A 23474-nucleotide genomic window follows, 5' to 3' on the forward strand; every position below is an offset into this window, starting at 1 on the left:
TCCTAGGGGGTGCTGCTCTTAAGGGGGCCACTTGAGAGTGGTTTATTTAGAACACTCATAACAAAGCATCATGAAGAGGCAATTATCCTGTGCCTTGAATCTGGTAAGAGGAAGAAAATGATTACTTTGGCAGGCAGAATGGATATTCTTTTTTATGTATGGCCTATCACATTTTTTTTTCCAATTTCACTGAAAAGAAAACTTTAGAGGCAAATTTTTTAAAGTTTCTATTTTGCAGGCTCTTCAACAAGCAGAAATGTACCTATAATTGGCTCTGTGGCTTCCATTCCCATTTAATATGAAGCTTCCACCTTTACTGCTTCTGTCTGTCCTCTGATTGGATGCTCTAGGCGCCACACTGTTTTGTATCAAATGAATAGTTGAATGATGGATTGTTGTTGTTGCTGCTTAGTCACTAGGTCGTGTCTGACTCTTTTGTGACCCCATGGACTGTAGCCAACCAGGCTTCTCTCTCCATGGGATTTCCCAGGAAAGAATACTGGAGTGGGTTGCCATTTCCTTCTCCAGGGGATCTTCCTGAACCAGGGGGCAAACCAGCATCTCCTGCAATGGCAGGTGGATTCTTTACCGCTGAGCCACCTGGGAAGCCCAACCTATACTATATTCAACCTGATAAAGCATCTTTCTGATGTGGTTCTTTACTTCCCACCAGGAAACACTGAACAAATGGGTTCTGGACTTCAGAATTTCTCTTGCTTCTTGACTGGGACAGTAGTTGTGTCAAATTAAATTTCACATTTCTTAACAACTGCCTGAGACACACCTACACAAATTCACTCATCTTTCTCTTGCCAAATCACACCCCCCAAATGCCCACTGTGTCATGACCTTTTTATTACCAGTGCGACTCCTGATGCCTGACCAGCTTAGATTTCAAATTCCATCTTAGTTCCTGAATTCTAAGCTCTACCTACTTTAGTTCCTCACCTTTGGTTACTGCCTTGCCTTTTGCTTTACGTGTGTTAGGTTGCTCAGTCATGTCTGACTCTCTGTGACCCATGGACTGTAGCCCACCAGGCTCCTCTGTCCATGAGATTTCCCAGGCAAGAATACTGGAGTGGGTTGCTATTTCTTCCTCCAGGGGATCTTCCTGACCCAGGGATCAAACCCACATCTCCTGCTTGGTAAGTGGATTCTTTACCATCTGAGCCACCAAGAAAGCCCTTTCGCTTTAAAACATGGCTTCTTGCTTTTTCTCTAGATTCATTGACTTTGGCTGGCCTCAGTTATCTTCAACTCTTTAGTAAACACCACTTGTGTTTTATTTTCCATGTAGACCACTCGTTCAAGTCTTTATTGAATTTGTTATAATATTGCTTCTGTTTTATGTTTTGTGTTTCTGGCCGTGAGCTACATGGTACCCTAGCTCACTGACCACGGATGGAATTACACCCTCTGCATTGAAAGGCAAAGTCTTAACCACAGGACCACCAGGGAAGTCCCAGTAAACACCATTTACATTACCAATGTAGGCTAACTGTGAAGAGGAAGCAGTGATGGGTGAGGAGTGGGTGTGGGGGTCATCAGGCTTTAAACAAGGAATTGAGAACATTCAATGCGACCTACAAAGGATGGTGGGAATAGTTAGAAACTGCTGCCAACACACCTGCTCCCCAAGCCTCAGAGCATGGACCTTAACTCTGAAAAGCAGTGAACTGGTCTAATTCATCTTTGTATCCTTGGTAAGTAAATGCCTGAATAAAGGAATGGAAGAATGTCAGAGAGATAGTTATGAAGCAGCATGAAGCATGGCTGTACCTACAGAGTCTTCTATTCATACGACCCTCCTTTCTTACTGGCTTTAAGCTACATGGAAGGGTTAGAAATAGGTCAGGATGAATAAGGAAGAAGAAAGTGGAGAGAGGCCAAAAAAGGCGGCACTGGGGCAGGTTCCAGCTTTCTGGGTTTTGAACTAGATGAACTCGCCAGGGCCCCAATCAGCTGTGTCCTGTGTCCTGGGGCTTCATGGCAAGAGTTTGAGTTACATATACCTTTGCTGCTTATTTGTTGTGTAACCTTGGGAAAATTACCAAATCTATTTGAACATTCCAGCTTCTTAATCTCAAGTTTGTGAAAAAATAGTCTTGAAACTCGTAGACTATAATGAGGGTCAAATAAGAATGTAAAACACAGAAGTGCCTTATACAAAGCTGCTGCTGCTGCTGCTGCTAAGTCGCTTCAGTCGTGTGCGACTCTGTGCAACACCAGAGACAGCAGCCCGCCAGGCTTCCCCGTCCCTGGGATTCTCCAGGCAAGAACACTGGAGTGGGTTGCCATTTCCTTCTCCAATGCATGAAAGTAAAAAGTGAAAGTGAAGTCACTCAGCTAAAGCTCAGTAACTTTTCCACATGTGCTATCTTTTTCAGGAAGAAGTTAATAGTGATGATTCCTTTTTAAGACTTCAGGTTTAAGGCTCAAAGTGCCAGGTGTATCTTTCCCACATACCAGAAAAAATAAATAAATAAATAATTGATTTATTCAACAAAATTTTAAGCATCTTCTAATGCTATGCCAGACCTGAAAATGTTGAGTAAAATAGTCTAGCAGGTAATATGGATTTATAGTAGAGGTCGGAAAGGATAAACACCTCTATGACTTACTCATTTAGTCATTGTCTCTTATGTGTTATTCCTACAAAATGTGTACACCTAAGGATAATTTTTTAAAGCTCTAATCTGTCCAATACTTATTTAGTAAAATCATAGAAGCTAGCATCTCCACTTAAAATGTCAAAATGTTTGTGGCATTCACAACAAACATCACAGAGAATTTTTTTTTTCTTAAATAGCTAATCAGTTATACATTGTGCATTTAAGAATTAATTTATTAAATCCACAGTGTTACTCAGCCAAACAAATATTGACATGATGTATCATCACAATATGCTCTCAATAACAGCTTTTACATTGCTAAAGAGTTTGTCAGAAAATCAGAGATTTATGCCAAAAAACTGGCTCTCTGCATATGTCTGCCAACCTTGGCCAGTGATTTGCATCCAGACAGAATTTCCACACACCCTTGATATAGCAAAGCAGGTTATTACAGGGCCCAAAACCTACTTTTCCAGTGATCACAATCTCTTTGTAGTTATCAGTGTACATATATTTACTAAAAGTCTTCAATGTGTCTGTAGATTATTGAATGTTCAATTTTTTCAAGCAAAGTGAGATCACAGAAATGTTCAATAGCAAGCTATGAGATCCTTCCTAGTTCAGTTCAGTGGCTCGGTTGTGTCTGACTCTGTGCAACCCCGTGGACCACAGCATGCCAGGCTTCTCTGTCCATCACCAACTCCCAGAGCTTACTCAAACTCATGTACATCTAGTCCATGATGTACATCCAACCATCTCATCCTCTGTCGTCCCCTTCTCCTCCTGCCCCCAATCCCTCCCAGCATCAGAGTCTTTTCCAATGAGTCAACTCTTTGCATGAGGTGGCCAAAGTACTGGAGTTTCAGCTTTAGCATCATTCCCCCCAAAGAAATCCCAGGGCTGATTGCCTTCAGAATGGACTGGTTGGATCTCCTTGCAGTCCAAGGGACTCTCAAGAGTCTTCTCCAACACCACACTTCAAAAGCATCAGTTCTTCGGTGCTCAGCCTTCTTCACAGTCCAACTCTCACATCCATACATGACCACTGGAAAAACTATAGCCTTGACTAGACGGACCTTTGTTGTTAAGTAATGTCTCTACTTTTCAATATGCTATCTAGGTTGGTCATAACTTTCCTTCCAAGGAGTAAGCGTCTTTTAATTTCATGGCTACAGTCACCATCTGCAGTGATTTTGGAGCCCCCCAAAATAAAGTCTGACACTGTTTCCACTGTTTCCCCATCTATTTGCCACGAAATGATGGGACCAGATGCCATGATCTTTGTTTTCTGAATGTTGAGCTTTAAGCCAACTTTTTCACTCTCCTCTTTCACTTTCATCAAGAGGCTTTTGAGTTCCTCTTCACTTTCAGCCATAAGGGTGGTGTCATCTGCATATCTGAGGTCACTGATATGTCTCCTGGCAATCTTGATTCCAGCTTGTGCTTCTTCCAGCCCACCGTTTCTCATTATGTACTCTGCGTATAAGCAGTTAAATAAGCAGGGTGACATTATACTGCCTTGACGTACTCCTTTTCCTATTTGGAACCAGTCTATTGTTCCATATCCAGTTCTAACTGTTGCTTCCTGACCTGCATATAGGTTTCTGAAGAGGCAGGTCAGGTGGTCTGGTATTCCCATCTTTTTCATAATTTTCCACAGTTTATTGTGATCCACATAGTCAAAGTCTTTGGCATAGGCAATAAAGCAGAAATAGATGTTTTTCTGGAACTCTCTTACCTTTTCCATGATCCAGTGCATGTTGGCTATTTGATCTCTGGTTCCTCTGACTTTTCTAAAACCAGCTTGAACATCTGGAAGTTCATGGTTCACATATTGCTGAAGCCTGGCTTTGAGAATTTTGAGCATTACTTTACTAGCGTGTGAGATGAGTGCAACTGTGTGGTAGTTTGAGCATTCTTTGGCATTGCCTTTCTTTGGGAGTGGAATGAAAACTGACCTTTTCCAGTCCTGTGGCCACTGCTGAGTTTTCCAAATTTGCTGGCATATTGAGTGCAGCCCTTTCACGGCTTCATCTTTTAGGATTTGAAATAGCTCAACTGGAATTCCATCACCTCCACTAGCTTTGTTCATAGTGATGCTTTCTAAGGCCCACTTAACTTCACATTCCAGGATGTCTGGCTCTAGGTCAGTGATCACACCATCGTGATTACCTGGGTCGTGAAGATCTTTTTTGTACAGCTTTTCTGTGTATTCTTGCTACCTCTTCTTAATATCTTCTGCTTCTGTTAGGTCCATACCATTTCTGTCCTTTATTGAGCCCGTCTTTGCATGAAATGTTCCCTCGGTATCTCTAATTTTCTTGAAGATATCTCTAGTCTTTCCCATTCTGTTGTTTTCCTCTATTTCTTTTCACTGATCGCTGAGGAAAGCTTTCCTATCTCTCCTTGCTATTCTTTGGAACTCTGCATTCAGATGCTTCTATCTTTCCTTTTCTCCTTTGCTTTTCATTTCTCTTTTCTTCTCTATTTGTAAGGCCTCCTCAGACAGCCATTTTGCTTTTTTGCATTTCTTTTTCTTGGGGATGGTCTTGATCCCTGTCTCCTGTCAGGAAGACAAATGTCACAAATCTCTGTCCATAGTTCATCAGGCACTCTATCAGATCTAGTCCCTTAAATCTATTTCTGACTTCCACTGTGTAATCATTTAAGGGATTTGATTTAGGTCATACCTGAATGGTCTACTGGTTTTCCCTACTTTCTTCAATTTAAGTCTGAATTTGGCGATAAGGAGTTCATGATCTGAGCCAGTCAGCTCCTGGTCTTGTTTTTGCTGACTGTATAAAGCTTCTCCATCTTTGGCTGCAAAGAATATAATCAATCTGATTTAGGTATTGACCATCTGGTGATGTCCATGTGTAGAGTCTTCTCTTGTGTTGTTGGAAGAGGGTGTTTGCTATGAATAGTGCATTCTCTTGGCAAAACTCTATTAGCCTTTGCTCTGCTTCATTCCATGTTCCAAGGCCAAATTTGCCTGTTTCTCCAAGTGTTTCTTGAATTCCTACTTTTGCATTCCAGTCCCCTATAATGAAAAGGATATCTTTTTTGGGTGTTAGTTCTAAAAGGTCTTGTAGGTCTTCATAGAACTGTTCAACTTCAGCTTCTTCAGCATTACTGGTTGGGGCATCGGCTTGATATCGAATGGTTTCCTTGGAAACAATCAGAGATCATATGGAGGAAAGGGAGGGGGTTAGAGATTTCATTGTGTGATTTGAACAGCATTGGTGAAGCTCAAACAAAGGAGATCATCTATAATACAGCTAATGATTAACGTATTTGTTTAACAATGGGAGAATGTACCACACTTTTGAAAGAATGATTAATTCATTTCTGAGACAAAGAGTAAATCCCTGCTTCAAGTAGTGAGGAAATATGAGTATATATGTTCATCAACTCTTCTGGCTAAAGGAATTATTTGTAGGGGCCTAAGAGGTGGAAATTTTAAGTTTTCATTCTTTATCATAATCTTCTGACATCTTTATTAAGTACCTGCTACGAGCAAGGCAATTTGAACATCCAGTTTCAGTCATGATTTTTCGCTTTTATAAAATATATAGTTTAAATTAGAGACAAATATAACTCTGCATTTAATAATGGCTATAATGGAGTGTACAAAATGCAATGGGTGCTTAGACAGCTAAGCACAATACCTAACTCTACTTGGAGGAGTGAGGAAAGGCTTCATATCTTTCAAACTTGATGAACGAGTCCCAAGCTTTGCAGGCAGGCAAATGGAGAAAGCAAAGGAGCATCAAAGATACTGAATATTACTGGTAGTTCAGCGTAGGTGCAGTGTGAACTGGAGAATGACACTGTAAGAGAGACAGCAGCAGTAACAGGTGACTCTGAACAAAGACCATTTCATGAAGGGCTGCGTATGTCACAAAGAGCGTAGATTTTTGCTCAGTGTGATTTTGACTAGTGGAACTACATGATCATGTTTCCATGTCACATTATCTCATGATAACTGTGTGGAAAAAGGAAATGGAGGCTAGATGCTTCTATAAGAGCATATATGAGATGATGAGGGCTTTGGACAGTGGAGATGGTTATTATGTAAACGGTATCAATCCGATTTTGTCAGTTTTGTGATTGGTTTGCTAAGGCAAGAGAAAATCAAGAATCTTAATGAGTTTCAAATACCTGGTTTAGGTAATTAGGATGTGGCTAATAGACTGCACAGATCGAGTTAAGAATGTTGAATTAATGGTTTAATTAAATAGTGTGGTTTAAATAGTGATTTATCCATCTCAGGCACTATCGGAGTGTAATTCTAGAATTTCTATACTGGAGGGGCTTATATACAACAGTCTGGTTGGAGGAGCAGATTACCAGGAACTTACCCTGTAGCTGTATCAAGACACATAGGTTAAAAAAACATAATTGTCTGTACCACCTTCTAGAGCAGTACCAGACTCAAAGTTATCTTTGACTGGCTTTTACTTAATGTCCTACAATCTTACCATATTTACACCATATTTTAATAAGTTAGTCATTCAGTTGTATCTGACTCTTTCTGACCTCAGGGACTGTAGCCTGCCAGGCTCCTCTGTCCATGGAAAGCACTGTTATGAAGAATGAGACACGTGAAAGTATCTATCAAAATGTTTTGATGTTCAATATACTGAAAATGGGTATTCATGGTCATATTCTAGATGTACATTTCTTTCAAATAAGTTACATATGTAATTCACATATGTGTATATATATCCACTAATTCTATAGTTAAACGCATAAAAAATATACATGTATATATGTGTGTGCTAAGTCACTTCAGTTATGTCCAACTCTTTGTGTCCTCATGGATTGCAGCCCTCCAGGCTTCTCTGTCCATGGGATTTTCCATAGAATACTGGAGTGGCTTGCTGTGCTCTTCTCCAAGGGATCTTTCTAACCCAGGGATCGAACCCATGTCTCTTATGTCTCCTGCACTGGCAGGCAGGTTCTTTACCACTAGCGCCAACTGGGAAACCCAAGGAAGTGTTAGCTGCTCAGTCATGTCACTCAGATTCTTTGTGACCCCACGGGTTGTAGTCCCCAGGCTCCTAAGTATACACACACATATAAATGATTTACCTACATAATATGCAGTTTTATAAATAGCCTTGGGAACACCAATATATAGTCAGTTATCTTACAAGTACTCCATTTCAGTATATAAATGCTTCCAAGTTATAAATATTTCTAGGTCTTTGAATAGAGATATGGTTGGATAGAGATATTAGTTGGGGTACTAGGGGCTTAAATTGGACTGAATTTTCTTTTCATTGGCTTTTCTTTCAAATGACTGTTACTAGAACACGTAAAAAAAAAAAACAAAAACTGGACTTGGAACACTTTAAAAGGAGGCTTTATTCCCAGTGAGTCTCAAGAGACTGTTACAGCATCTCTGCACTTAGATACTGGAGAAGCAGGCAGTAGGAAGAATATTTCCCAAGATCCTAGAACATGTTCTACTCACTCTGACCCCTCAGACTTCATTTTATTCATCTACAAAATGAAAGGGTTTCCCAGGTGGCTCAGTGGTAAAGAATCTGCCTGCCAGTGCAGGAGACACATGAGCTGTGGGTTCTAGCTCTGAGTCAGGAAGATCCCCTGGAGGAAATGGCAACCCACTCCAGTATTCTGAGAAATCCCGTGGACAGAGGAGCCTAGCACGTACAGTCCATGGAGCTGCAAATTGTCGGGACAGGACTGAACGATTAAGCACACACACAAAGTGAAAAGTTATAAATTCTCAAGCTAAGCTGAAAAGCAGAAATCATTAGGACTGCTTTTATATACAGAAATGCTTGCATATCATTCCACATTTAAAGAGTAAGAACTTTAGGGGTAGTTTCTAGAAATCTGTATTCATAATTTTCTAGGTCACTTTGATAATCGCACAGGTTTAGGACCTACTAGCCTAAACACTTACTATAGGCACTTAACTATACTTTCAATTTTATCTGAAAATGGACTGGCATTTGGAAGTATACATTCATTTCTAAGACCTATAGCCATTAATCATCTTTGTCCCCTATCCCTTTTTTGGGCTACATTTGTTATATACTGCCTTAACAGGTGTGTTAATTAAGCACTTAAATAATAAAATAAGAGTACACAATATGGTTTATGGTGTAAGAAAATGTATTTTCACAAGATATGAATCATGTACCAATAAAGCACTTTAAACTAAATACACCACTTTGAAACATTTTGCACAAAGAAGTTACAGATCATATTTAATAACATGTCTAGTTCTATACAAGGAAATATTTTTAAGACCTTACTGCAATAAAATTTTCCAACCAAAGAACAAAAATTTTAAATAATTTATGAGACATCATAAAACCTATCTGTGTGACAAATCAGGCAGAATTCTGTGCTAGAAACAGAATGAGGGAAAATCTAAATAAGACAAAAAATTCAGAAAATAGGCATTCATAAATTTCTCATTAATGGAGGTTTAATGTTGTTAAAGACCAGGAGTCTTTAGGCATCAGAAAATAAAAATCTGCTTATAAAAACAAAAAATTCCACGAACATTAGTTAACATACTTTTCTACCTCAGCACAAATTTTTTTGCCCTTTACAATTCTGAAGACTGCTAGTCATTGTCAAATATCTGAACCATGTCTTAGTCTTAACCAATATCATCTTTCGGATACTGATTCTGTTGCATAATTTTTTTTCCCCAATGAACCTAGGGCCTATGCACATTTCAATAAAAATTGGTTTTAGAAATACTTTATTCATGAATAATTCAACACCTATATCTTGAAGCTTACATTTTCCAGGCCTCCAAAGTGCAAAACAGATACCAAACAACCAGGCCTGCCTCCAGAGACCTCAGCATTTAGAATACAGCAGGTCAAGTGCTGGTTCTCAATCACTATAAGCCTTCACCTTTCAAGATATGCAGAGATACTGATGCCCTCACTAAGGGCAACCATAATCTTCCCTTATGTATATCTTTCTTTAAACTAAGAGAATTCCAAAAACCATATGTTGACAATGCCTATGCTGTGCTTTCTCTGATCATCTTCAGCTCCTTATAACAATGTCAAGTATTTTGTTTTCCCTTCAGTTCTTTCCATTGCCTCTGTGGCTTTGTCTACCCAGTCTGGCCTTTTCTGTGACACTCTCGTTACAGGTTTCTGCTTGCCTTCCCTTTTGTTTCTTTCCTTCTTGCTAGAAGCCTGGTCATCTGGGCTTCCCCATTTTTCTTCCCTAGCTTCTTATTCACCCCACAACTATAGTCTTAATGCTTCCTTAAATGTTCGGTCTTCATTATGTATAACTAACCAGAATTTAAATTAGCATTTTTATGACCTCTGTTGTGAACTTTCAGATGTTCTTCTTTACACTTTCTCCCTGAAGGCTATTTAGGATTATCTTACAAAAGATGATGGTTTCTTGAGGATTCCTATTTTAAAGGTTGTTTTAAAAGAGATCAATAAAGGAATGCATAGTTCAACAACTGATGCTTCTACTTTATTCTTAATTTTCATCATTACAAGTACTGGAGTCTGCAAGATCATCGCTAAAACTCCTTGGTGTGAGATACCAACCAATTTTACCCATAAGGGCTAGATGGAAAATGCAATTTTGGGCTCTTTGATATCAAATTAAAATTTATTAAGAACTCAAGAAGTCTGAAACTTTAAAACAAGCTAAATGATAAGACAAGTTATTCATTGATATGATCCTTTACCATAAATGATATATAAGGAGGAATTCAACTATGTTTGTGTCTGTGAGTCAGATGCTATCAAGCCAACCGTCATGTGTGGATCCATAATCTTTTTTACATTTTTAACTCAGGGACAAGGAGGAAGATTCAGTAAATTTTAATTTTCCAGATGTTCTCAGAAAGAATGACCAGAAGCATCCTCCGGTTATAAGACACAGATGGTTGATCCATTCACCCCTGATGAACTACCTGTGTGTGCAGCGAGGCAGCAATGAAAGACTGATCCTCTGTGGTCATGGGGCCCTAGGCCGGGATGCGTTCTCTCCTCACATGAAGTGTGAACAACAAGCATGGACAGATAATCACCTTTCATTATGTCTTCAATTACTGGTATTTTCATAGGATTTCAAATGCCTGATTCCAATTTTACAATAACAATACCAATATTTACTCTGGAAGGGGGTTTTATGTTCCAAGCAGCAGATATTAACAATGTCCAACACGATCTCTAGGAATTATTCGCAGTTCTGAACCGTGCTTTAGAAAAACATTTCCTACACAAACAGACAGAACAAAACGTTAGGTATTTAAAAAATGACATGCTCTCATTAACAATTCGACAATTAATATGCAGAAGAAACAAAGGAGTGTCAAGTAGGTGCAAAGCTCAAATATATTAGAACCCAAGTCTAGGCTCCTTAGGTCTTGCTCTTACGCTTCTCACATCCTCAGAACCAAAGCAGAGGCTTCTTATGTCTTGTTCTTACTCCTCTCACATCCTCACAACGCAACAAACGTCTGAAAATTTGAAATTAGAACACTACCCACAAAAATAAAAAAAGAAAGGACACTACCCAAAGAAATACCACCAAACACAATCATCAATATTTGCTCTAATATATAATAAAATACTTGGGAGCAGGAAAAATAAGTGTAAATTACCACAAGTGACAAAAGTTTAGCAGTCCTGACCTATTTTGGGTCTGGGCTGCCTACTGAGAGTTTCTTCCCACTATATGATGCCCACAATTCAACTTTAAAGGGGAATCCAACAGGCAACATGTCAGAGTAAGAAGGAGTTCAGATTAATATAAACTCACTGGACATTTACAGAGTAAGAAAATGCAAAATTTTTAAACCCAAGTTTAAACAACAACAAAATGCCTCACAATTTTCAAAAAATAGCCTTTTTGATTTAATAAATTATACACTTAGAACAACTGACTTTTGTAAAAAGAAATTATCATTTTAAATCCCTCTTTATTTGTTATATGGCTAAATTTACATTTCAATCCCAGGCCTTATGAGGACAATATAATTTGTAGAAGTACTTAAAAAAATAACAGTTTAAAAATAACTACTTCTCAAGACTGCATTTATATTAAATCATGCTTAATTTAAAAATATTTTAACCGAACTATAAGCTAGGCAATGGCACCTCACTCAGCACTCTTGCCTGGAAAATCCCATGGACGGAGGAGCCTGATAGGCTACAGTCCATGGGGTCGCAAAGAGTCAGACATGACTGAGCAACTTCACTTTCACTTTCATAAGCTAAGGAAGGTACATCTCAAACAAATACAGAACTGTCGGTTAAAAAGTTTAAGACTACTCTTACCCTTCCTGCTTGTTAGGGTATCAATATGTAGCGCTACATAATGTTAATGGCTTGAGACTAGAAGTGCAGGCTAAGTCCCATGAAATTTAAATGACTGTACTTCTTCAAAATAATAAGTCAGTACTTACTGAATGTTCATTATGAATAACACAAACTTCTAAGCACTTACATGTACAACCTCACAACTATCTAATGAGATAGTTATTACAGAACATTATTCCCATTAGAGCACAATCTTACCTTAAGATTTTTTGTTACATGTATTAGTTAAAAAACTTTAATGTTCATTATTCAGAATTTCTCTTTCTTGTAGCCAAAAGCATATAACTGATACACAGAATGTAACAAATTATTCACACACTTAGGTACAGACTGCCACACAATCCCTGAAAATCAGCCATTATCTTGGTAAAATCCTATCAAGTCTAATTAGAATGAATTACATATTCATTATCAATTGATGTAGACAGCCTCACCACACTGCCATGGATTGCGGATACTCACCAGCAGTCTGTGCAGGATTTATTCCTATTCCATCTAGAAAATAAGTTGTAAAATGACCTGAGTTATTTCTGAAGCTAAAAGGCTTTAACAGTAAGAAGAAATGTGCCAAAATAATGCTGCTGTGCATACAGGCAGTTATACCACGAACATGAATGACAACCTGGCAGGTAGGTTATCTGTTAAATCTCTCACTATTATGCCTTTACACATATTGCTGGACTAGACAATGTCTGTCAGTGAAACGACCCCACGAAGTCTGACAGAGGATAGTTTTTCATACTGTTTTGCCAAATCCAGTGAAAAATAAAGCCAAAATGCCTTAAGTATGCCATTCGTCGTTTAACACTGCTCTGAGGCATCAAATCTTAAGGCTGAAGAACCAGAGAGATATAAGTTCCACTGACACTTGATAAAAGTTTACAATGCACTCTCTCAGTAGCTACTCATTTATGAATCTAAAAGTTTCCAGAAAAGGAAGGATCACTTTCTTCCAAATACAGACATATTTCAATGTGGCAGCATGCACAATTTTTCAGAATGAGAAATTCCATCATTATCTAAACTAAATCATACCACTTACTGCTCATTAAAGCCACCTTCTCTTAGTCTTTCTTAACTACACATGAACTACTCACCAGTACCTGGGACCATGACTTTGTATTCTTAATAGTTAAGCCTTTCCTGCCATCTTTGTTCCTCATCTTATTTCAGTATTTTCTCTTTGGGCTGGTTCCATTAATTATTTGTAGTATCCAAAAACAGGATTTAATTTATATTATCTAACTGGATAAAATCCTCATTATTGCAAGCCTGTAAGAATTGTTTTCTATCAGGAAAGCAATAATAAGGGACAGCAAAGGTACATTCCTGCTTAGCTTCCTATATTCTAAAACGATTTATGATACAATAGAAAACGTTTGTTAAATGACAAGTTATTTTTAGCAATAATTTGGCATAAGGACATATGATATTATAATGTGCTGTGCTTAGTCGCTTGGTCATGTCTGACTCGGTGACCCCATGAACTGCGGCCTGCCAGGCTCCTCTGTACATGGGATTCTCCAGGCAGGAATACTGGAATGGGTTCACGCCCATCTCCAGGGAATCTTCCTGACCGAGAGATTGAATGCAGGTCCCCTGCACTGCAGGCGGATTCCTTAGCATCTGAGCCACCAGGGAAGCCCATAAAGTACTGTACTACATAACAAAAGCACAGAAAAAACTGAAGACACAATTATGAACAGTAACTTTGATGTAGTGTTTACAATTATGTATATCACTTATGTTGATATAAAGTTTAGGGTTTTTGTATTTTAAGTCAATTTTAACTAATTTGGTTTCTTTTAAACAGCTAATAGCTCTGTTAATAAACAGGTTTAAGACAAATTCTTACCATTGGTAATAATTGCACTTGTTGCTGCAGGAACTTTAAACTAAAAAGGAAGAAAAGAAAAAATACATATAAGCATATAAAATGTTAATTATAAAAGATAGTTAGCAATGATAGGGTACATATAATCAATTCTATAATTTTAAATGTAATTTATCTTTTAGGATAAGTAACATCATCAAAGAAAGTATTACAATCTGCTTTATCTTTAAAGACTAATGTGCTGTGCAAAGTCGCTCCAATTGTGTGCAACTCTTTGCAGCCCCACGGACTGTACCACCTGGGCTCCTCTGTCCGTGCAGTTTCCCAGGCTAGAACCCTGGATTGGGTTGCCATTTCCTTCTCCAGAGGAATCTTCCCGACCCAGGGACTGAACCCGCGTCTCCTGCGTTGGCAGGCAAGTTCTTTACCACTAGTGCCACCTGTTTTCTAAAACTTGCATTTCATTGTATTTAGGACACCAGAGATTGTAAGATGCATCTTATTTTATGCACCATAAAAAAGGAAAAACACTGTCGATGAATCTATTAACCCAGTGTTTGATCTTTCAGACTTCCACACAGTTTACTTTGGTCATACATAATGCTCAGGCACAAGTGAAAATAAAAGCCAAGTAACTGAAATTTCTTGGTAGAAATAATCAGTTCAAACAAATGCCCTCTTGTGTTTAATACGGGCTTGCAATAGTCCAATTATGCCACCAAGAAATACCTCTAAGTACAAGTAGGGGTGCAGGTGATGTCAGTTGGACAATTATGTGACTGTCACGTGGTCAACCATGACAGACAGCCTCCACTCATCTCTATTCAGAGATGTAAGTGCTTTATGAGTCAATGAAATGTGGTATGGAGCTTATTGGTAGCTTAAAGGTAGAATTATTCTCTTAATGCTCTTATTTGTCAAAGTGTGTTCATAGCTCATTCATTTTTCCAATAATGTAATAAGCACTTCTATGCTACAGACTAGCTTTATAAATATTATACTTGAGTTTTGTGATTAAGTTTGGAAAACACTAAGTTATGCAGATGACACCACCCTTATCGCAGAAAGTGAAGAAGAATTAAAGAGCCTCTTGATGAAAGTGAAAGAGGAGAGAGAAAAAGTTGGCTTAAAGCTCAACATTCAAAATACTAAGATCATGGCATCCGGTCCCATCACTTCATGGCAAACAGATGGGGAAACAGTGGAAACAGTGGCTGACTTTATTTTTTTGGGCTCCAAAATCACTGCAGATGGTGACTGCAGCCATGAAATTAAAAGACGTTTACTCCTTGGAAGGAAAGTTATGACCAACCTAGACAGCAAAGGAGGTAAGTCCTGGGTGTTCATTGGAAGGACTGATGTTGAAGCTGAAACTCCAATACTTTGGCCACCTCATGCAAAGAGTTGACTCATCTGAAAAGACTGTGATGCTGGGAAAGATTGAGGGCAGGAGGAGAAGGGGACGACAGAGGATGAGATGGCTGGATGGCATCACTGACTCAATGGACATGGGTTTGGGTGAACTCCGGGAGTTGGTGATGGACAGGGAGGCCTGGCATGCTGCGGTTTATGGGGTCGCAAAGAGTCGGAGACGACTGAGCGACTGAAGTGAACTGAACTGGGAATTTAAGTTAAATTTAAGTTAAACTGGGAATTTTTTCAATATCCTTTAGTATGCTGCTGCTAAGTCGCTTCAGTTGTGTCCGACTCTGTGCGACCCCATAGACGGCAGCCCACCAGGCTTCCCCGTCCCTGGGATTCTCCAGGCAAGAACACTGGAGTGGGTTGCCATTTCCTTCTCCAATGCATGAAAGTGAAAAGTGAAAGTGAAGTCGCTTAGTCGTGTCTGACTCTTAGCGACCCCTTGGACTGCAGCCTATCAGGCTCCTCCGTCCATGGGATTTTCCAGGCAAGAGTACTGGAGTGAGGTGCCATTGCCTTCTCCAAATATGCTACTAATATAGTTTATTTGACTCCAGGAAAATACAAAAATAATCAATAACGCCCCATACTTTTGGACCACTGATCCCAATCTCAGTTTTTAATGGTTATTTTATATTTTGGTGGTTCTAGTGGTCTGGGGAAAACATTCTCTCTAGGAAATGCTGCTCTCAGTATTTACAATAATCACACACCATAGTTGAGAAAAAACTAAGAGCTCATTATAATTTATGAATTTAACAATCAAGTTTTAAAATAAGAACTTAACTACACATGAGAACAATTACTTGTTAGGGGCCTATGTACCTAAAAAAAAAAAAAAACAATTTTACTGTCCATATGGCACATTTTTAATTGTAAACGTCCTTTATGTTTTAAAAATTTTAAATAAACTTAAAGTAACTTCAAAATATACTTTAATAAATTTTAAAATAGTTAAGTTTTTATAGAGGTTGTAATACTTTTTAAAACCTTGATAAAACACCTAAATTATAGGCAATCTCAGATTTCTAAAACTTGAATATGACAAAGTTTTTAGTTGTTATTCTTAGTTATGTCTACTTTAAGTTACGCATTTTCTTTAGTGGTAACCTATTACATGACAATAAAAATCAAAAGCAACTGCAGACACAATTTTTCCCTTTTCCAGACTATAGTAACAATGTTTAACTGAAATTTGGGGAAGCTTTACTAGTGATGAAAATACAGAAACTACCACTTCTTTCTACAAAAAACTGACAAGTTTTTTCCTAGATGTGAAGTTCCTCAGTTTTCATTTATTTCTATTTCAGATCCCATTGTGTTTTACAATTTAGGATGGTAAGAAGTTCCTCTCAGGCTTTGACAACTCATTTAAATTAATTTCCAGTCCTATGTTGGGGGGTTTTATTTTTTATTAAGAGAATTATATTAGGGTTTTATATCCACGGACAACTCAGGTCAACTCTTACTCTTACTGAAAGATTCCACAACATTAAATATAAATGCTATTATATTTTTACTCAAAATCATGTTATTGGGCAGGAAGGATAAGCATTAACTATTTCCATTTTACAGATGTAAGAAATTTCAGGAAGAGAGAAACTGTCATGTCAAACAAATAATTAATGACACAGTTAAAAGAGGAACCCTAAGTCTCCCAAGTCATAAGCTTCTCTTCTAATTGTCAAAAACAAACAGTTACTTTATAGATGCCTCTGATGAAAATCTTTGTTTGGAAAAATTTTATCTCTTAAAAACAGAAACCCAATCATATTTTCAAAAACAATAAATTTTACTGACACCGCACATGCTTATAGAGAAAAGTTGAAAAACATGATAAATATATAATAAAATTGTACTTCCAGAATCAAAGTTAGTAAAAATACAAGCATACAGTGTGACGTTTTTAAAAAATTGACATATGACTATCTTTTCAATTTCAATAAGGATTCCCCTTATAATTTAAGTTACATTAAATACATGCGTCAGTTTGTGTGACCCATTCTTGTATCTGTGGGTCTCAACTCTCACTCTGCTTTTACCTTTAAGTGAGGTTTAATTTTGACACCATAAACCTAGCAATGAACTTGTGTGGAAGTGGGAGGTCAAGACACATGCAGATTTTTGAGACACATTTTGAGACACAAACTGTATTCTCTACAGGCCGTTCCAATTTCTATACTTACTTCTTCTGCTGCAAACTTTAACACTGCTGTGAAAGGTGTACTTTCGGGAACACTGAGTCTGCAAAAATTAAAAAAGAATTTTTTGAAAGGCTGATTTTTTAAGTCCTTTGTTACTTATTTCAGCTCTTGTAGCAGACCTTGGCAAAGCTGTCTTTTGAGTCTGAGGTTGGCTGTTCTGATTGTACACCATGTGCATTAAGTCTAAAAAAGAAAGCAATAATTAGCCTTATAGCTGACATGGTGCCCTCAGGTCCACTTGAAAATGCATAACCTATAATAGGTATGGATTTGTACATGTTTAATACTTTGATACAAACAAGTCTAGCATGTAGGTTGCTTCTTGTTTCCAAAAATGGATTTCAAAAAGTGGAATCTCTCCTCAATCTTAAGTACACTTTGCCACCTACAGTTCATCCTGTGCAGGAACATGATTGTTTTCATTAGAAGAGCAGGCTACCTGGGGAGCATCATCTTTTCATGAACTTTTCTGTGCACTTTCAATCACCAAGTCAAAAATAATAGTCCAAGTTGGTAAAAATGAGTATGTTTACTATGGGAAAATAAGAAGTGATCTCCCACCTTTATAACATATAAAAAAGCTCATACAACACAATCTGAAATAACATTCTGAAAAGTGATGTGTGGTTTTGACTTGAATTGTGGCAAGTATATTCAAGATCACTGATAAACAATCAATCTGTATCAACTATTCAACTTAACCATAAAAAAGAATTGACATTATACCTTAAGAAAACAGAGAAACAGGTTAAAAAATAAGCTATGTAAGATTCCTAATGTAAAACAAATTACAGTGAGTAAAGACAGAAACAAAAGTAACATTTCTCTTTGAAACTTCTCTATTTGTCACCACTGTACTGTTCTCTAATGATTTAATACAACTACAATATGTAACATTCTCAGGTATATATACCACCTGCTCACTCAGTCTACAGATTGAATGCTGAATACAAAAATCATTATATCTGATGTTGCACATTACCATGATTTTCAATAAGAAAAGTGTGAACAGATTTCTTGGCTGCCATATTCCACTCCCCCAAAATATGGCTAAAGAGAAAACAGAACATGTTTTTTTCCCTTTCCTTTTTTATATGGAATAAAAAGAGACAAATACAATTATAAAGAATAGCCATTTATTTAAAAAATACCTAATAAACTGGCAATATAAAAATTTACAAAGCCAGGAATAGTACTTTGCAAGTATTTCTATAGTTTATTTACAGTTCAGAACCTGAGAATCGCTGTCCTAAAACTCTTGCCTGTAGAGAACTTCTAAAACTTTGGGGTTTCAATTCACTTTTGGACTAGAGATAGGAAATGTCCTTGTACCATATAATTAAATGTCATGCTGATACTCATTAACAAAAGTTTCTCTCCACAGATTAAATTGGTGAGACTATCCAAACAAAACCCAATAAAATATAAAAGCGTATTTAGTGAATGTTCTGACAGAAAATTGCACAGGGACTGGGAGTTACTTTCACTCCAGAGAATTTATCTAGATCTGATGCCCTTGAGTTTGCCAGTCACATCACTTACTCATACATTACATTGGTATTTTGGAAAGATGACAACCATCCTGTATACTGAGGTGATCTTTTAAAGTAAACTACTGGCATTTTTTTAATTAAAAATCTCACATAAATAGAAGTATGGCATAACTTCACCCTGCTTATTTAACTTATATGCAGAGTACATCATGAGAAACACTAGGCTGGAAGAAGCACAAGCTGGAATCAAGATTTCTGGGAGAAATATCAATAACCTCAGATATGCAGATGACACCACACTTAATGGCTGAAAGTGAAGAGGAACTAAAAAGCCTCTTGATGAAAGTGAAAGAGGAGAGTGAAAAAGTTGGTTTAAAGCTCAACATTCAGAAAACGAAGATCATGGCATCTGGTCCCATCACTTCATGGGAAACAGAGGGGGAAACAGTGGAAACAGTGTCAGACTTTATTTTGGGGGGCTCCAAAATCACTGCAGATGGTGACTGCAGCCATGAAATTAAAAGACGCTTACTCCTTGGAAGGAAAGTTATGACCAACCTAGATAGCATATTGAAAAGCAGAGACATTACTTTGCCAACAAAGGTCCATCTAGTCAAAGCTATGGTTTTTCCAGTGGTCATGTATGGATGTGAGAGTTGGACTGTGAAGAAGGCTGAGTGCCGAAGAATTGATGCTTTTGAACTGTGGTGTTGGAGAAGACTCTTGAGAGTCCCTTGGACTGCAAGGAGATCCAACCAGTCCATTCTAAAGGAGATCAGCCCTGGGTGTCCTTTGGAAGGAATGATGCTAAAGCTGAAACTCCAGTACTTTGGCCACCTGATGCGAAGAGCTGACTCACTGGAAAAGACTCTGATGCTGGGAGGGATTGGGGGCAGGAGGAGAAGGGGACGACAGAGGATGAGATGGCTTGATGGCATCACCGACTCTATGGACGTGAGTTTCAGTGAACTCCGGGAATTGGTGATGGACAGGGAGGCCTGGCATGCTGTGATTCATGGGGTCACAAACAGTCAGACACGACTGAGTGACTGAACTGAACTGACCAGTGTTAGAAAGAATGAAGTTTGTACAGGACACTGAGAGAAGGGTGACACGAACTTTCTATACCATCACAGAAATTGTCACGGAGGTGAAATTTTAATCATTAAAGGATGTTATCAGGAAGTGGTACTCACAAAACTACATTCTAAGCACAGAAGAGAATGTGTGCCAGAGCAGGTAGATTTCAAAAGATTTGCTGTCAATATGCAACTAGGATGGCTGAAACTTTAAATGATGGTGGTAGTGACGGGGCTGGGGAGGCGAGGCAGGGAGTTGAGACTGGGAAGACTAGAATTAGACTGCAAGAGTCAGAGTGAAAGTCGCTCAGTCCTGTTGGACTCTTTGTGATGCTATGGGCTGTAGCCTGCCAGGCTCCTCTGTCCCTGGAATTCTCCAGGCAAGAATACTGGAGTAAGTAGCCGTTCCCTTCTCCAGGGGATCTTCCCAACCCAGGGATGGAACCCAGGTCTCCCACACTGCCGGCAGATTCTTTACCATCTGAGCTGAAAGAGTCTAAGGTGTTTCTAATGCATCCTGTACATGACAGAGAATGTTTGATTTCAACATTTCTATAACCAAGTAGCAGTATCAACAAGGAATCAATCAACAAGCAAAACCAACCATAAAAACTGGGACATTCCCCCAGAATAAATCTACAACTGCAACATCCTCTCTAGAATGCAACCGTTAGCAACTCAAAAGGACGCTTCTCTATTACAGTACATATTTACCTGCCTGACAAGTGAAAAGTGGCCTAAAGAGTTAAAGCATGTTTTCCCACAAATCTCAGAGCTGCTTTTACTTACATAATCCTAAAAGACGATGCTGTGAAATATGCCACACAATATGCCAGCAAATTTGGAAAACTCAGCAGTGGCTACAGGACTGGAAAATGTATTTTCATTCCAATCCCAAAAAAAGGCAATACCAAAGAATGTTCAAACTACCACACAACTGCATTCATCTCACACGCTATCAAAGTAATGCTCAAAATTCTCCAAGCCAGGCTTCAACAGTATGTGAACCATGAATTTCCAGAGCTGGATTTAGAAAAGATAGAGGAACCAAAGATCAAACTGCCAACATCCGTTGAATCACGAAAAAAGCAAGAGAGTTGCAGAAAAACATCTACTTCTGCTTTACTGACTATGCCAAAGCCTTGACTGTGTGGATCCCAACAAACTGTGGAGAATTCTTCAAGAGATGGGAATACCAGATCACCTGACCTGTCTCCTGAGAAACCTGTATGCAGGTCAGGAAACAACAGTCAGAACTGGACATAGAATAACACACTGTTTCTCAGTTGGGAAAGGAGTACATCAAGGTTGTATATTGTCACCCTGCTTATTTAACTTACATGCAGAGTACATCATGAGAAATGCTGGACTGGGTGAAGCGTAAGCTGAAATCAAGATTGCCGGGAGAAATATCAAAAACCTCAGATACACAGAGGACACAACCCTTATGGCAGAAAGTGAAGAAGAACTAAACAGCCTCTTGATGAAAGTAAAAGAGGAGGTGGGTGGGTGGGTGGGGGGGAAGTTGGCTTAAAACTCAACATTCAGAAAACCAAGATCATGGCATCTGGTCCCATCACTTCATGGGAAATACATGGGAAATAGTGACAGACTTTATTTTTTGGGGCTTCAGAATCACTGCAGATGGTGACTGCAGCCATGAAATTAAAACATGCTTGCTCCTTGGAAGAAAAGTTATGACCAACCTAGCCAGCATATTAAAAAGCAGAGACATTACTTTGTCAACAAAGGTCCATCTAGTCAAAGCTATGGTTTTTCCAGTAGTCATGTATAGATGTGAGGATGGACTATAAAGAAAGCTGAGCGCTGAAGAATTGATGCTTTTGAACTGTGGTATTGGAGAAGACTCTTGAGAGTCCCTTGGACTGCAAGGAGATCCAACCAGTCCATCCTAAAGGACATCAGTCCTGAATATTCATTCGAAGGACTGATGTTAAAGCTGAAACTCCAATACTTTGGCCACCTGATGTGAAGAACTGACTCATTGGAAAAGATCCTGATGCTGGGAAAGACTGAAGACGGGAGGAGCAGGGGATGACAGAGGATGAGATGGTTGGATTGCATCACTGACTCATTGCATGTGAGTCTGAGTAAACTCTGGGGGTCGGTGTTGGACAGGAGGGCCTGGCGTGCTGCAGTCTATAGGGTCACAAGGAGTCGGACATGACTGAGCGACTGAACTAAAATCATACATGTTATATACATTTTATATAAACATATCCATATACAAACTACACATACAACTACACACACACACTAAACTAGAGGCCTGCCAGCAAACTCATCCAGTCAATAAGTATTAAGCGAACTGGTACCACTTTCAGGCACCCTTATATAGTTACTGAGGCTGCCTTACACCTTTTTCCCTCCCTCCTTCTCATTCTTATCCAGAGCCAGTTGACAGACTGATGAGAATACTCCGGTATAAAGGCAGAAATCAGAGATGATGAGAAGAGGCAGTTAAGGGCTCTACTTTGTTAAGCCCAACTATCGTGGGAGTTACACCAACGGGAATCAAGGGCCTGACGTTCTGGACATTTCAGAACCTGGGCTGGGAGGCCTTGCCTTACTTCCCCGAACAGTTGGTCAAAGCGGTGAAAGGCCTGTCTCGTTATAAGCAGATTTAAGACTGTATTAAGGATCCAAGCAAATCACCAGGGCCCGGTCCACACGTGCCCCTGCTCCACCACCCCCGAAATGAGTTCCGAAGAGAGCTCGGAAACCAACAACGACGTTCCCATCACATAACACCCACACAGCCTCGCGCCAGGGCAAGCTGATACACGATAACCCGGTTCAGGTGAGTGGGGCTGCCTCGGGGAGAGGAGAGGAACGCGCACTGCTGAGGTGGAGGCCGCTGGGATGGCTCGAGTCGCCTTCCCCCCAACTCAAGAGCCCCTCCACCCGCCACCGCGTCCGAGCTACTCACACTTTGTATGGCAGCCGCGGGTCCGACGTCAGTGTGATCTTAAAAGAAACTTTCGACCTGAGGAAGAGAGAAGAAGAAGTTAAGGTCGGGCAACGGGACCGCGGAATTGGGCGGCTGGAAAGCCAACACTTACATGGTGCCGCCGTTCGGGACCGAAACCTCACAGCAAACCCGTGCTGAACCTCACACTTGCACCCTAGCGTCTCTTCCAACTCAGGTCCACGTCTCCTTCCGCAAGCTGGGGTCCTCCGAAGATGCGGCTGTCCAGAGCACTGCCTGAAAATTGGAGCCAGAGGCTCAAGTTGGGCGGAGCTTACGAGATCGAAATAGCGAATGCTTTTGTATGTATATTTCTGGAACACAGTTTCGGGTCGTATGGAAAGAATACTATTTTACTTGAAGTTATTTTTCTTCCGTATTTTTAGTTAGGCAGCACAGAGACAGCGAGATTCAAGGTCCCAGTTTGCAAGTCGGGGCGGAAGTATGGGTCCGGGAAGGCGGGGGAAAAGCTGAGCGGTGGGCAGGGT

The 23474-nt window shown here is 39.3% G+C and overlaps 1 protein-coding gene across 1 annotated transcript; it reads right to left on the bottom strand.

Annotated features, from left to right (window-relative positions):
• Positions 1–8741: 8741 nt before the first annotated feature.
• Positions 8742–23207, bottom strand: UFM1 (ubiquitin fold modifier 1). The gene is made up of 6 exons (XM_019971369.2): positions 23081–23207; positions 22948–23004; positions 17408–17465; positions 13821–13860; positions 12428–12460; positions 8742–10859 (listed from the first exon to the last, which is right to left on the bottom strand). Coding segments are annotated over exons 1-6 (258 nt in total). The 5' UTR covers positions 23083–23207; the 3' UTR covers positions 8742–10791.
• Between the last annotated feature and the right edge of the window lie 267 nt (positions 23208–23474).

The sequence above is a fragment of the Bos indicus genome, chromosome 12 (genome assembly GCF_029378745.1).
Source record: "Bos indicus isolate NIAB-ARS_2022 breed Sahiwal x Tharparkar chromosome 12, NIAB-ARS_B.indTharparkar_mat_pri_1.0, whole genome shotgun sequence".
Lineage (NCBI taxonomy): Eukaryota > Metazoa > Chordata > Mammalia > Artiodactyla > Bovidae > Bos > Bos indicus.

Excerpts from the sequence above, each read along its gene's own strand:
- UFM1 (XM_019971369.2), bottom strand. Across the intron at positions 12,461-13,820 it reads AAGTGCAATTATTACCAATG|ATGGAATAGGAATAAATCCT; the intron begins GTAAGAATTTGT and ends CTTATTTTCTAG. Across the intron at positions 10,860-12,427 it reads AAATCCTGCACAGACTGCTG|GAAATGTTTTTCTAAAGCAC; the intron begins GTGAGTATCCGC and ends CTGTTTGTGTAG.